Raw genomic sequence first — 15,738 nt, 5'->3', positions numbered from 1 at the left:
TGCTCGTTCCCTCTTGGCCTGTCTGACTATCAGCTTGCGCCTCAGTCTCCGGGCCTCTGGGGTCATGCTCATAGCATTGGGACAGGCTTCCAGTCTCTTCAGCAGCAGCTTTTCCTCATAGATACTAACAGAGGTATGCTTGGGAGCTCTGGGTTTAGCATCCTTCTCCAGCTGTGGCTTCCTCTTGTCTCGCCCCCTCACCTGCAGCGATGCATTTGACTCTTCAGGATCTTCACTGTCACCTTCCATCCTTTCTGTTTTTTCTTCTTCACTCTCTACCTCTTGCTTGATCTGTTCAGCTGTCTTCACTTTTTTTCTACTTGCTATCACAGTGCCAGCACCGGCGGTCCCACTGGGAGGGGGCACATACTCTATTCCTGGGTCTATGACTCCATCTCCTTCCATCTCCTCATCATCTGTTCAACAGATCAAAATAATCCAGGAAAAGAAAGTAAACATCAAAGCTCCATTTCAAAAAGGGTTGTCACAGGACTTTTCTGCTACGGAGAAATAATTTGGGTTTACCCAACACACTCCATTTTCTCTATACATCTGGGCCTCCTGATTTTGGACAGGAGACACTGTTGGGAGTCCAGCTTCAGGACACAGAATCAACCTGCTTCTAAGTTTAGCATCAAAAAACATGTCACTCCTGAGCAGCAAGCTCATGCTTTTTGACAATTGTTAAATTGTTGAAAATTCCTGGAGACTGTGGATCAAATAGTCAAGCTGGTGAGCCATATCTTCAGCTAGCATACCCTGGAGAAGTTGAGTTTAATCTGAGGGAACAATTAGGAGTTATACAAGCACAGGATTGGTCCCTCTTCGGAACCTGACTAACCTTACTTCCAACAAGAAGTGCTTTATTCTTGACTTCCCCAATTAGACTAAAGTCTGGCCCCTTAAGGAACTAACAGCATTCAGCCTGCATCACTGCTTTGCAACCTGACTGAAATGTAACATCTGTTAATTGGGATGTTTGAACTTATAGAACTACTGGAACATTACCATAAGAATTAGATTTCTCTCATCTAAGAAACAAGGCAAAATTAGAGTTGCTATCTAACAGTGCGATCTTTGTTGCAGTGAAATGCTTATGCTAAGCGGTGCAGCATTTGCTAGGTGAAATCTTCCACTCACTGTTCATTTGTAATCCTTCAGAAGATGATCATCGTGGTTCCTTCTGGCCTTAGAAGCTGGCAATACAACTATGAAAAACTAATCAAGAATTACATGCAACTGAGACAAACAAAATTTTACCAGTCCATCTGACCTTGAAAAGATTCTGCAGCTCATGGAAGCTTGTGGGCTTTTTTTAACATCTTCCTAGACAACTATGTAGGGTTCATTATTAAACAAAAAATACAGCATTTCTTACCATGAAATAGAGCCTGTGGTGGCATGACATCTGGGATGAGGTCAGCTTCTGAGAGAAGGCTGGGAGTAGCTGAATGCGAGGCTGGAGTGCCAGGAGCAGAGAAGTCCAGAGATGGGGAAGGAGAAGGGCTTGTCAGAGGAGTGCGATCTGAAGAGCTCAAGGAGGAGAAATCAATCACCTCTCCTTTCTCAAGGACAATATCGGGACGACGGCCCCGACTGGTGAATTTAACGGGAGTGGAAGAAGTACTCCGGTCCAGGAAGCCAGCTGCCTCCTTCTGGGCTCTCCGAATATCCTTGGCTTCCTGAGTGCGAGATCGCTTCTCCTTCAGCTCCATGGCTGATTCGACTGGATTGCGGCTTACCCGCTTCCTGAGTCCTTCCACCGTAATGATGGGATCCAGAGGTGGCTTTGAAACTGCTAAAGAAGTAGTTTGGTTATCAAGCTCCTGCAGTCACTAGATACATACTATACAGTCAGAAAAACATATTGACTGCAAATCTTACAAGATGTATTTTCATAATATACAAGAAATTCACCCAGGGACATGTAGCCAATGCACCACTAAAGCCTCATTTAAGCCCCAATTTTGCTCCTTTGCACAGAAGGGAGTTTGCACCTAAAAACAAAAAAACCCTCCCCAGGGTAAAGAAGAGGAAAGAAATTGCGTATTTCATCTCCAAAAAGCTAAAAAAAAAAATCTCAAAAGCCTTTAGATTTGTTAGCACAATGCAAAAACGCAATAAAATATAACAGGCTTCTCATACTACAGCATATGCAACATAGTTCTCTTAAACCGAGCATTAAAGCAGAGCAAAACTAAGTAAAAAAAAAAACCATGCCCTGTAACTGTCCATACACACAAACACATTCTTTTAAGTAAACTTTTCTCATGTCTTCTATCTCTGTCAGTTCTGGCATAGCTAGGAACCTACACTCCAACAGAGAGTTACCTTTTGCCTTTAGTGCAGATGCAGACAGCTTCTCTCCCTCAGGTTTCATTGTTGGGGGTTTATTATGAACCAGTTTCCACCATCCTGGTTCTCCAAATTCCTGTGCCCCTGAGCGGAAATACAAGGGGCTGCCCACAGAGAGACAGCCAGCGACTGTACTCCACCACGTTGAGGTCTTTTTCCTACGGTGGGAAAGGGGAACACAAGTGTTAGGTCCCCACTCAGCAGCTATGTATTCATCTTGAAGCCTTCTCCCTCCATCAAGATGGAAAGGGCAGAGTGCTTCTGCCACTGAGTGATGCAGGAGGATGATGTACTCCCAACACCCCCATCCTCAAAGAAGAGAAAGATTAATGAATTTCTCCTCAAACAGAGAACCACTCTGAAGGGCAACCTACAACATATTGGTGGGCTCTAATGCACAAAGTGCTGTGTACACACACTCCATAAATGCCATGAAAATCCAGCATGGCGAGGTGCGATTTTTCTCCTTTTGTTAATGAGCTGTAATACACCAACCCTCCAGAGGAGAGGTCTACCCTGTCACCAGCAACCCCAGCATTCATATGCTCATTTTGCTACCTTCATTAACAGTTTGTCAACAATACAGGAACAAGATCCTAGTGACAGCTGTTTTGACCTGACACTGCAGAGCCATATTCCGTTACTGAAGATGGCAAACAGGACTCTGGGTGTACAGGATGGGAGAGGCAAAGGAAACATACTGATAAAGGTGTCACCTCACACCGAAGGAAAAGCAAACTTAATTTAAATGCCTGCCTTGACTACTTCGAGATTTCATTTAGCAAAGCATGCTCCCAGAGCTGTAGGACAGGATCCCTGAGGCTGAAACCACAAAGAGGGTTGGGATCCAACCACTCTGCCCTCCATAGCTGCAGCCTTGTCAGGCACTGCAGAGAAGCAGAGGTAGGGGTCTGAGAAATAAATCACCACGGACAACTGAGCTGCAGAGAGCAGCAAGGTAACAAAGTATGCATGCTTGTCCCACAGACACATGCATACAATATGCATGCCCCACACATTCATGCCCCAAACACAAGAAGGACATGGATGTGTTAGGACGGGTCCAGAGGAGGTACACGGGGATCATCAGAGGGCTGGAGCACCTCTCCTTTGAAGGCAGCCTGAGAGAGTTGGGGCTGTTCAGCCTGGAGAAGAGAAGGCTCCAGGAAGACCTTACTGCAGCTTTCCAGTTCCTGAAGCGGTCCTTCAGGAAAGCTTGGGAGGGACTTTTTACAAGGGCAGGTAGCAATAGGACAAGGAGGAATGGTTTTAAACTGGAAGAGGGTAGATTTAGACTGGACATTAGAAATAAATTCTTTACTGTGAGGGTGGTGAGACACTGGCACAGGTTGCCCAGGGAAGCTGTGTGTGCTCCCTCCCTGGAAGTGTTCAAGACCAGGTTGGATGGGGCTTTGGGCAACCTGGTCTAGTGGGAGGTGTCCCTGCCCATGGCAGGGGGTTGGACGAGATGATTTTTAAGGTCCCTTCCAACTCAAACCATTCTATGATTCTATATATACTGGAGCCCTGCCTCTGCTTAGGGTTTTCTACTATAAAATCTCTCCTGCAGCATGGGGAAGAGGATTCCTAGTAGTCAATACACCTGTCAGCAATACTCACTGAACTATTTTTTAAACATCTTTTTGGCTACTTGGAGGCAGGGAGCTGCATTTAAGTCTTTGACTCTGCAGGGCAGTGTATTCTTCTGGGCATCTGAACACTTTCTGTTCCTCTAAGAACTGGTCAGAGGGCTAATTAAAACGCTGCTTAGGGAAGAAGTGAAAAGAAATATTTAAAAATTGTCCCTGTAGCCAATAACTGAATCAGGTTCATAGTGTAGAGTCTAATTTACACAACCCTTATTTACACAGGATCTCTGGATTCTTTCTTGCCTGTGCACACCTCCACTGGCAGAAACTTCAGTATCTGGGTTAGGCTTGGCTGAGCAGGTATTCACTACTGTCTGAGTGCTGCAATTACACACCTTGCGGTACTGACCCTCAGACATGGGGGATTAAACTCAAGTGCCCCAGCTCAGAGTCAGGAGTGTTACAGTAAGTCTGTATCAGCTGTACTTTAATATGCCGAGGAAGTAAAGCATTGCACACCTTGAACCGCTACACACATGATTCAGCTGTTCCTGCTCCATCAGTGGCTTGTCCAGGCAAGTGGGGAGACTATGTCTTAGGCTGGCAATCACTTCATCTAAATTTAATCAGAGTCAGGAGTGCCCAGTTACCAGGGCAGGTCTCAAAAGGCAGCAGAAAACCCTGGGAGGTGATATCTCCCTGAGTGAGGGACAATGGGCCATCAGCTGTCTTCCTGTTAGGGTGGTTTCCAGAGGGACAGACACTAACACTTCAGAGAACAGAGCAAGGAGGCACAGACAAGCAGTGAAAGTAAAGCCAAAGAGAAAATCTGGTTAGGGAGAAAGGCCAGATCGTACAACAGAGAAATCCCTGGGAAGAAAAGAAGGTGTGAAGTCAAGCAAATCTACAACTTTGAAGGCTTGCTCAGTTCCTTTCCTGCCCCCATAGCACGCGCATTAACAGTGAGACTTGGGTTTGACAGCTCCAGTGCGCTCAGAAAAAATGTGCTGTTTGCCTAAACACAAATCGTCATTGTGCTGCGAAGGCTTCCTTTTATCAGAAAGGTTCTTACTCTGACAGCTTCTTTTTTTTTTTTTTTACACATACTGAAAAACATTTCACTGGTTTGTAATGCCTCCTATGTAAAAGCTGTTTTATTAAGATCCAAAACAACGTAAGAGATGAGGCCAAATTTTCCTTTTTGGAGAACTCGGTCCATGCAAGCTTTGTAGCCATGTAACATGGTACTTTGCTGGACCTCTTTTTTCTTTAAAGCCCAGTGACATCTGGACTAGCCCATCTGTTGTGACTATTGAGAAACACTCAAAGGCTTTGCAGGTTTACATGCTACCTAAAGGAAGATAAGAAATAACCCAAAATACATGCTTCTTTGTGACATTCTTGGGGTTGTTCTTCCCCAGTGAGAAATGCTTATTCTTTTTCAAGCCTTCCATGCCTGCGTTCAGGTTCTGAATATTGAATCCTCCAATTTTTTCACTAGCTGGGCTCAACAGATACATCACCAAATTCATCAGGACTTTTGTCCATCTTTATAATAGGTTTTAATTCTTCTGGCTCACTAACAAGAGCTCCCGGGAAACATCAAACCTTTACCTGTTTCCTAATAAGAAAGTCCAGTGTTTCTCAATAAAAGCACAGATATCTTCTTTCCATCTGAAGTACCCCTGACGGCCTGTTCCTTCCAGCGACAAATTGTACATTGCCAGCATGACAACCTGGAACAAAAAGTGTTGGATACAAGTGAATCTTTCCTGTTTCATCTGCTGAACTGCCCTACCCCCAGCCGCCACACACACACAAATCTTTACTCCCTCATAAATATCTTATTTTTGCAACATGCCATAGGCAACTTCTGCAATCCATCTTCCTGCTTTCATGCTGCCCCTTCTCATCTTGCTGTTGTTAGATGCACATTCTCCATGGGATTTCTCCATCCCAGAGGAATAACAACCTGCTTAGTTATGGAGGTTTATGCTGAGATACAAGCTTTTGCAGCAGTTGTGTAAATGAATGATACTACAAATAGGATCTGAATGTAGTGTGGAAGTAGGGAAAAAGTATTTAAAAAAAAAAGGTTCACAAGTAATCCCACTGTCTAATCCATCAGAAACATAATGACAATGGTCCTTCTAGATACTTACTGTTACTTTGCAAACTGAACAGATTGTAAACTCTCTTTAAAACTACATGATATCTACTAATTGTTCTGGCTATGCAAGAATTAAGTTTGTCTCCATGTGATCTTATTAAAGACAATGCATTTACAGCTCATTCACAAGCCTCACAATGAAATTCACTTTGGCCTATTACATGTCTAAACTAAAGGGTATGTTTGAAAAAAATATCACACCTCTTTGTAAGTAAATCCTAGGTGATGGACTGTTAATTACATTTATCTGATTAATTTGAATGCAGCTAAAATCATACAGCTGGGTTGAGATGATCTTCCAACAGTCACACAGCCTCGATTGGATACCACTTCCAATAGGGACTTACTCTTCACTGTCAGAGAAGTTTGAAGTGTATTTTTCTTAGGGAGATGGGTCACCTCGCAGTGGGCCATAGCTTTCTGGAATGCATTGCTGAAGATGCCAAAATGAGGAAATACAGACAGCTTTAATGTCCCTTGTACCCTACTTCTGCCTCACAACCCCTCTTACTTTGATAACTATTCATCTAGGATTTTGTGGGTTTCTTTAAGTCAGGTGGGACAGCGTTTCAGGATTCAGAAACAATTCTCTTTTCAACTGGCTAAAGATAAGGATCTGTTGACGCCACACACTCTGGAAAAAGTCCAGAAATCACTCTCCCCATTTTTCCTACTTCAGATAAGCCTAGGGTGATAGGAAGTCGAGTAGTGAAAAGACTTTCTTGCCTGTTTTGATTCTGTCTTTCACTCTGCCACTCTGAAGAGATCAGGGTGTAATGCTAGCAGCTTTTGCTCTCCAGATCTGTAACTTGCTGAAACTCTGCCAGTCTGCTAGCACAGACTGCTATGCCAGCCTTTTCCCCTGCACAGCCCTGCACTGGACACAATGAGAAAGCACTGAAGGAGTTAAAACTGATGTTTTAAATGATCTATTATGAGACAGCACACCACTACTGTCCCAAAGGATGAAAATAGATGTTTTAAACATACTGTCTGATGTTCAGCATGTGGAAACACTTAATGCTGAGCAGCAGTTACTGCTTGATTAAATTCATTTTATGCAGAAGCAGGCAGCAGTTCTTGCCTGCCCTTCCAGCACCCTACTTAGAGCAAGATGATGTGCATCAGTCTACCCATATGGTGGTTGCTGTATAAGGCAAATTATTTTAATTGCTCAGGTGTGCAATTGACTGAAATAGGAAATTCCAGCAAGGACTACTGCTAGTAAGTAAGCAGCCCAGTTGAAGCTTTGTGTTCAGGGAGCTGGCAAGCTTTCTGTTTGTATGTTGCCACCTCGCTAGTTTTAAATTTGCTCACATACACAAAAAACTGTTCATGCCTAGCAGCCAAACTGCATACATTTTGCTTTTCCAAACCTGCCTGAAGCCATGGATCCATGAGCAACGTAAGGGGAAAAAGAAAAAAAAAAGAATGTGACTTGTATGCTCATCTTTCCATTTACCTGCCAAATGCCAATGTTCTAATATGCTGGCAATCCTTAGCTAATTATTTTCTGAAGTTCATGCATATGTTTCTTTGTTACCTGTACCTGATCCTCCTTTTCTAGGTAGCAAATACACAACAAACAACAATTTTAGAAAGTCCTGTGGTTGTTCTGCTGGTACTTACTTGTTGCCAAGTTAATCTCAGCCGTTCAAATTGTTCCTTCCCATCTTCTGAGCAATCGGAGCAAGTAAATCTGAAAAAGTTATCTCCTTTGAGGTAGCTGAGCTGTTCTCTCAGTTGACCTAATGCAAAGAGGCAAAAATCAATTTCTTGGTCGTTTAACAGGAACAAATGCTGCAAAGGAGATTTGGATCCCCTACAACATCAGGCAGGAAAGTACTTTTTTGCCTTTTTCCTAGAATCCAGAGACCCCCACGCTTCCTAGGAAGCGCCAGAAATCACTGCGATGGAAGGTGCAGATTCATTTCACAGTTGCAGCAGCCAACAGTGATCAACTGAAAAGCACAGGCATAAATAGGGGCATTCTACCCAACATCTGAATGCAGGTACAAAGCCAAGGATTTGCTTGTTTCCACTGCATTTCTCATTCCTTCTTGCTTCCCCAGGATAACTTATACATTTCAATAAATAACTGCTCTCCCGCTCTACTTAAAAAAGCTGACCAGTAAAAAAACAAGGGAAGCTACTGTAAAGGCTATCAAAATACACAAGCTTTCTCTTCCATGTTATCTTTCCACTAGCTGCTACATGTCTTTACAGCTTGATCTTTCCCTGTCCACAGGCTGTTACTAAAGTAAGGCTGTCAGGCCCTGTTTGCAGCAGCCTCCAGGATGCACTGCAGCAGACATGGTGCAAAGCTTTAAGATATTTATTTCTCCTGTCATGGGAAGATCTTCTTTCCTTGAGACTGAGAGCCAAAAGAACAGCTCAACATTATAAGGAAACACTTTTTCTTTACTGCAGTTGACACACTATATCCCAAATCAGCAAAGCACTTCAGCATATGCTTTGCTTGTACAGCTAACCCTGCATGAAAGCTTGTCTGAGCAAAAGTGATCTGCTGGAATAGATCCATCAGTAAAACCCTATGTATTCAAAGTTATAGGCTCTAATGTTGTATTTCTGCAGCACAGAAAAAGCATCCTATGAATCAGGACTTCTAAACTCACTAGGGGTTAATTTACACAAATATAAATAATTAAAAAATAAAATCACAGGATGGGGAAACAGTTAAAAGTACAGCATTTCTGAAAATTCACACATGAAAGGCATTCCAATAAAAGTATGACATCTTTTTTACTGTATCATGACACCAGATCAAGCACTGTAATACATGGAAGCTCTGCTTCCATAGTGAATTGTACAATCTAACTATTAAAGTCATACCTGTGTTTGATGGGGGGAAAAAAACCCACACTTAGTAGATTAACAGAATTTCTACATGGCAATTCAATGTAAAAAGTGATCATTTGTCTGAGCATGTGGGTGACCTTCACAAATGACAACTGATATCAATTAACAAATAGAACAGGATTTCACTTTTCCAGTTCATTTACTTTGCATATTTGTATCAAGTTAGTGCTGCTCTTGATTGGCTTTTTCTGCTCTTTGCATTTGTTCCACAGAAAGGAACATCTTTGTAAAATGTAACAAATTGAGTGTTAAATCGAGTCCTCTGAGATATCTCATGTTGCCTTTAACTCTGCTACTTTTTTTTTTTAATTAACATATTTCACATTAAAATGCCCCTTTAACTGCATACTACCTTAATAGAGGCTGGTTCCCCTACATTAATATCAAAACACTCAGTAATACGCTTAGAGAGATTTCTACACTGACTTTTGGCAAATTCTAAGATGGCAAAAAGGGCAGCTCTGCCATAACTGCAAGGCAGGTATCACCTGAAAAGTTTGCTATTTCTAGCCACAAACAACAAAAAACCCCACCAAAACTTAAAATCAATCAGTCAATCAATCAATAAAGCACAACCAGTACTTAGCAATATCTAGCTTTTGGATCATCTGATAATCCTGAATTCAGAAGGCAAAGTCTGGTCTGTTATGTTGCTAACAGTATGTATCTTATGTCAAGCAGCAGCAGCAGAGGGCTCAAGTTCTGCAGCTTGCTCCCAATGCCTCCCAAAGCTGGCTGCTACAGGCTGGACACACTTCTGTGCGAAATTAAATTCACATTATTGGGAAATCATTAAGGTTGAGATTTAGCCATATGCTCCACAGATGTGACAAACTGACCAGGAAAAGATAAATTAAAGTAACACCATCCAAAGCCCTTTTCCTCCACAGAAAGAGCTTTACAGCAGGGGTCATTATCTTTATCTGAGTGAGCAGAGAGGCCAAGCTGCTTGGCCAAAGTCCTCTAAACATGCTAGTGGCAAGACTTAGGAGGGCTGTGCATGTTTCTGAAGTCATATCCTTGTTCTTTATTAATTAAAGACATTCCCATTTCTTTACAGGGAATGCCAGCTTTGGACACCCATCCAGTTCATGTACTGAAGTACGTAATGCACACCACTGGCATTAAGCTGCTGAGCTCCACACACCACCAAGGCAGCATTTCTCCTCCAGCGTAAGATAGGACACAGCTAAACAAGGGCTGCCCCATAAAGCATGCACGCAGGACAGCGCAACCACCTTGCAAACAGCAATCCCAGCGATGCAAGCGAGACACAACACAACCAGCAGGCTTACTTGCTGGGATCCACTTCTGGCACTTCTCACAGTAATAGGACATCTCCTCCATCCAGGACGTGTCCCCTTCGTCGCTGTTCAAGGAGTCCCCGCTCTGGTCGTGTGACAAATCCACTGAAGCCTGGTCCTCAGACTCGACAATCAGGAGGGTCTCCCCTTCCACCTCACCCTCCTCCAGGCCCTCTGAGGTGGAGGTTCTGGTGGCTTCGTCATCGTGGCGGCTCAGCAGCCCACTCATGTGAACGTTGTTAGCCATCCTAGATGGTGTTTGCATTACAAGGAGCTATTCCTCCCCACATGGACAAGTCCATCCACACTGGATGTGCTGGCCAAGTCTCTACAGCCAAAGTACCAGATGACAGATAAAATGTTTTGTGTCCACTCTATAACTTTTGGGACTGGATTATAAAATACACAGAAGAAACAGTCTCTCACAGATTACCTCTGTTAGCTGAAACACTTGCAAGTAGTTAGGCACCAACGATCTCCAAACATCTTTAATCAAACTTCAAAGGACTCAGCATGCCTAGGACTGCTGGGACCCTTTTTCCATTAGCACCTTGTCTCTTTCTTCCATAAGCTGCTTTGTCAAAGCAATCTGCTCTTCTAGCAGGCGAATATTCTCCTTTTTCTGTTTTTGACGCTCAAGATCTCTGAGAACTCCACTGTGCAGCCTCTGAAAACACAAGGGACAGGGTCTATCACAGCCTGTTGATTGCCGAATGGGATGAAACCCCACCCAGCTCTAATCCCTCCTGCAGGGCTCTGCTGCCTTTGCAAGTCCTCTGCCACTACCTGTAGCCACAGCCACTTTACATGGTTTGAATCTGAAGCTACAGGAGCTGATACATGATATCGCTAAGTGCTTTATTTGTACTTACTTCAGATGGGTGTGTTTACTCAGTGGTAAAGCTATAAAACAAATAAATGCTATGCGCCCATAGTTCTCACACCATGCAGCATGGATATGATCTGTAAAATCCTGTTACCTCTGCTCTAAGCCTCTACCAAATCAAACTAATCTCTCCAAAACATCTCCTCTGCCTGGAGATAATTTGGTGGCAAATCGGAAATGATTTTAAGAAAAAGTGCCATGTGTCTTTCTACTTTCTGCTAGTAGTGTCATCTACTTTCTGCTCTTACTCTTAAAAAAACAACTTGTAAACTCTTGCTGCAAAAAAGCCTACTTATGCCAAGCTCTTGAAAAAGAAAAGCACTTCATTTGAAAAATATCCCTTTTACCTAAAATGTTAATTATAAATAACATGTGCAACACAGACTAGCAGTTTTAAAATTGGTGCATAAGTCCTACAAAATAAGCATATGCAAAATAAATGAAACCAAAACTGGTGACATGGATTGGGGTGGGGAAAAGGAGTGGAAGCACTAGCTGAGAAACAGCTGCTCTACTCTGGATGTGCAGGTCTGGGGGCAGGTGAGGCAGAAGAGCAACGTAAGCAGAGGGGTGATGAGATCAGGCACGGGATGGAGAAGATGGCAAGGCCGACACCAACTCTGGAAGAAAATGGGGATCATGTAAAGTGCTTCATTGCTTGCACACATGAAATGCAGCTGAGATATGGTTCCCCAGCAACTTCAACAGACCAAAGCCGCTGCTGCTGCCACCCTTCCAGCCCCACGCTCCTTGCAATGCTCATCCCACCCCAGGGTCAGACAGCAGACAACAGCTCTCTCTTTTCTTTTTCCTTCGAAAAACAAGTCATACTCTGCTGATTTAACTCCCTGAGCTGGCTAACCAAACACAAGTGCCAGTATAAAGGAGAACATGAGATGCACAGTCCATTTTGATGGTTTGGCTTGAACTCCTTGGGCAGGTGATACGCTTTCAGATATTCAGACACTGACTAGATTTCAAAGGAATAGTCATAAGCTTATCAGAAAATATTATATACAAGGACATAAATATTACAAATTAGTAAAAATGTGAAATTACTGTTGAGAGCCAACCCTGGCTGACATCTAAATCAAGCTGTGTGATTGCAGTTGTGTTTTAGCCCAACTAAAAATGAGAATCTTTAGTTGAAGTTTAGTTAAAGCATTATCCGCCTGCCTAATTTACCAACTCACATTCAGCTCGAACTGAGGAATGAGAAAGTTTCACAGGTACCAAGGTTAGCCACTGGATACTGGAGATATGAATAAATTATTTAGCCTAATGGCAAAAAAAAAGATGAGTAATTTACTTGACCTGTTTGAATGATGCCAAAACACACCTGCAAGTAATTTTACTTAAGAGCTGACCCTGAAGTCATTTTAGAAGATGTTTGTGATTACTATTTGACAAATTCTCACAGGGTTTTATTCTTCATCTAAAATGCCAATAACTACACATTTCAAAGGCAATTATCTCTCCTGTTAAGATTAAAATAGAAATAGTTTTGTTCAAGAAATATTTTATCTTGTTAAGAAAATGCACAGACACATATGTCAGTCAACAATCAAAACTCACTCTGGAAATTAATCTAATAAAAACACTTCCTTCCCATTAGCTTCCATCAACTGAACTCAGGTTACAAATGAGTAATCACTAAGGACAAAGTTCATAAACATTATTTCATTACTGTTAGTTAATAACATTAAAGATGTGGGAAGATATAATTTAACTGAATACTGACATCAAAAATGTAATTCTTTTTCCTTCACAAAACACAGCTATTCTGCAATCTTTCAGATGGTGAACGCATTTACTTAAAAATGTAGTTTGCAAAAGACACTTTTATAATTTGAGTATCATGAGTGACAAAGAGCTATGAAAAAGTTAATCTTCTCACCTGCTTCTCTTCTCAGAAATTAGGCCTGCCTGTCTTCTGCATCAATTTAAATAAACGTGCACAAGTTCAAATAACTTTGTGTCTGGCATATCAAATTATAAAAGTCAAAAGTTTATTAATCTGCATAAAGATAAACCTGACATAATCCCTACACTGGGACTGCAGAATATCCACATTCCTCATTTCCATTACCTTATCTGAATAACTGGGTCCCTTAAACCTGAAGCCATTATTCCCTGACTTGAAGAATTATAAAATCTCAGATTTCATTTATAAAAAATACGCTTTGAGCCTCAGCGCTTCTGAATAGCGAGTTAAACTGACTGCTGGGAAAAAAAAAAGAATAAAAAATTGAGCAGCTTGCAGCAGCAGCATTTTGAGGGATGCCAATAGCCCTGCAAACATACACAGATTATCACCAAATTCAGCTTTTGATAAGATCACTTCTAATTCTAGAGGACTGGTTTGCGAACCCATTCCCATATGGACAGGTCAGTCACCTCCCAAGTCATGAGTTCCCAGAGTTCCGAGACTGTGCCCATGCCTGGCTGTTAGGACAGATAGCAAAGAATAGACACAAGATCTGTCCCCCAAAACCCAAAAAAGGTTTTGTCGCTGAGCAGCTGGATCCTTTTACCCCTCCATCTCTAGGACACCCAGCACAACTGCCTATCTGCTGGCAGACTGACAGCAGTGACACCGATACACTCCACAGCAATGGCTGCTTCCAGCTGTGGGAAAAATGAGCTAAAACAGACCCATGGGGAGAAACCTGCCCACCACTGTCCCAGAGTTAGATTAGTTAGCGTTTGGGAAACCTAGGATCTCCCCAGGTAGAAGCTTGCAGCCGTGACCTCAGGTGTAACAACTAATGTGATTTAACGTTATTTTGCAAACCAAGCCAGAGCTACAGTGTAGAGCAACAGGAACAGGCAAAGGGCAGCAAGTCCCTGTTTTCTTCATGGTGTCATTAGAAATGTATGAAGCAACCAGAGGGCACTAACTGTGTCGACTCATTTGCCGATCCACCATTCCTTTTACTAGTCATATTTCATACATTGGTAGAATGCACACCATAAACTTGCAGTCGTGTCCTTAATTTACCCAAGTTTTGCACACGAGTTACAATGCGGTCCCTTCACACCAGGGGACAGCTGTCCCGTTCAGTGCTCAGCACTGATCCTGAGCAGGTACTCAGTGTTTAGTTTCGCATTCCTTCTACAGCCTGTTGCCCGAGGCATTACTCCATGATACACAGATCCTACTCTGACAGTGGCCTTTCTTATTTACCTGTAGATTGTTTTATGCCTGTTACCTCTACAGAATATGAATGTTTTGGAAATGTTATTTTTGTAGTCTGAGAGGTATTAGCCATAGATTAAGACAAAAGAACATCCAGTAAGTTCAGGTGTCTTGCTGAAATAACTTAAGGGTGATTTTTTTCAGAGCACACCTTGAGCATGTGCTCAAAGTACAGCTCCCATTTATTTCAGCAGTAGTTTAGGAGCATTTAGCACATGTTCCTGCCAGACCTTTGGCAGCTCAAGGCAGGCACACGGAATTAGCTAGCAACCACCTGCAAAAATATGACCTTAAGTGATCTACCCAGCATCTATGTCAGCTCTGAAGCAGAGCCATTACCCATCACCTCTCCAAGAGACGAGCCTTTCTCTTCTTGCTACTGCCTATGCCATTCACTGTGTTTTCCAGCTTCTCCAATAGATTAACCTGCCTCTTTCCTTACCCAGATCAGTCTCATCCTCCAAGATCCATCATTCTCAAGTACTGACAGAAACAATCTCTTGAGGGAAAAATTGTAATCCTGCAATTAGACTGCATTGTAAAGCCCATGCAACAGGCAGCTGAGATGGGGTACGGACTAGCAACTTGAACTCTCATGGTTTGTAACTTCTGACTGCTTCAGACTTTTAATAATGGTCATTTAACATAAGCTTTTTTTGCGTGCATTTTCTAGACCTCTTGTAAATAAGATGGGGGGAAACAGATGTGTGCCCTCATCTTGGTACCCATTTGGCTCATCAGCTGCATCTAAACCTGCACACTCACTGCCCAAACTTCTGCCAACGCAAGTTACACGTTCTGCAATCAATAACTTTAGTCCCAGGCAGGATTTCTTTCTATAGGGAGTTGCCATCATCCAGTCTGATGCTTCTGGCTGTGGGGCTTCTGTCACACAGCATGCCTGCAGGAATTCCCATTCTAGCAGAGGGGCTAGACTATTTTCAGAGGTCCCTTCCAACCCCTACCATGCTGTGACTCTGTAATTACCTGATTTTTCTAGGTGTAACACAGAAAACTTCCCTGATTAATTATTGCATGGTATTTCTGTTAGCTAGCACTCTGCCTGTCCTGTCAGAACAAGAAGGGAGCCGGGGTGGGCTGCAGGGCACAGAACAGAGTTGTTTGCCCTTTAGCAGGAGGCATTTGTGGGGCTCAGGAAACACAGAGCACCGAGGCAGTGGAAAGCCCTGGGAATGCCGCCAGTGAGATGCCCTTAGGCCTAGAGGGTGCAGGATTAAGTCCTTCCTGCTGCTGGAGAGGGCGGGGAAACTGCCTCCAGTGAGCTCGCCGTGCCTCATCCACAGCTCCTGGCTGCCACTTGTCCCCGTTGGCCGTGATAAGGGAGCAGGTGCGGA

At 43.0% G+C, this 15,738-nt stretch overlaps 2 protein-coding genes across 2 annotated transcripts in view; both read right to left on the bottom strand.

The window, feature by feature from the left end:
* The window catches only part of CSRP2BP (CSRP2 binding protein), a 19,170-nt gene extending 8,625 nt beyond the window's left edge, over positions 1-10,545 (bottom strand). The window contains 6 exon segments of the mRNA XM_010181621.1: positions 1-416; positions 1,379-1,798; positions 2,332-2,513; positions 5,559-5,680; positions 7,744-7,862; positions 10,290-10,545. Of these exon segments, the coding sequence (XP_010179923.1) occupies positions 1-416; positions 1,379-1,798; positions 2,332-2,513; positions 5,559-5,680; positions 7,744-7,862; positions 10,290-10,545 (1,515 nt within the window).
* Positions 10,546-10,815: 270 nt separating this feature from the next.
* Positions 10,816-10,965, bottom strand: PET117 (PET117 homolog (S. cerevisiae); the record flags this gene model as incomplete). Its single annotated transcript, XM_010181622.1, has 1 exon — positions 10,816-10,965. A coding segment is annotated over one exon (150 nt), but the record flags the coding sequence as incomplete, so codon positions are not given.
* Between the last annotated feature and the right edge of the window lie 4,773 nt (positions 10,966-15,738).

This window comes from Mesitornis unicolor, unplaced genomic scaffold (assembly GCF_000695765.1).
Source record: "Mesitornis unicolor isolate BGI_N332 unplaced genomic scaffold, ASM69576v1 scaffold36793, whole genome shotgun sequence".
NCBI lineage: Eukaryota > Metazoa > Chordata > Aves > Mesitornithiformes > Mesitornithidae > Mesitornis > Mesitornis unicolor.
Note: the sequence above shows the minus strand (reverse complement) of the source record. Positions and strands in the feature narration are given on the sequence as shown.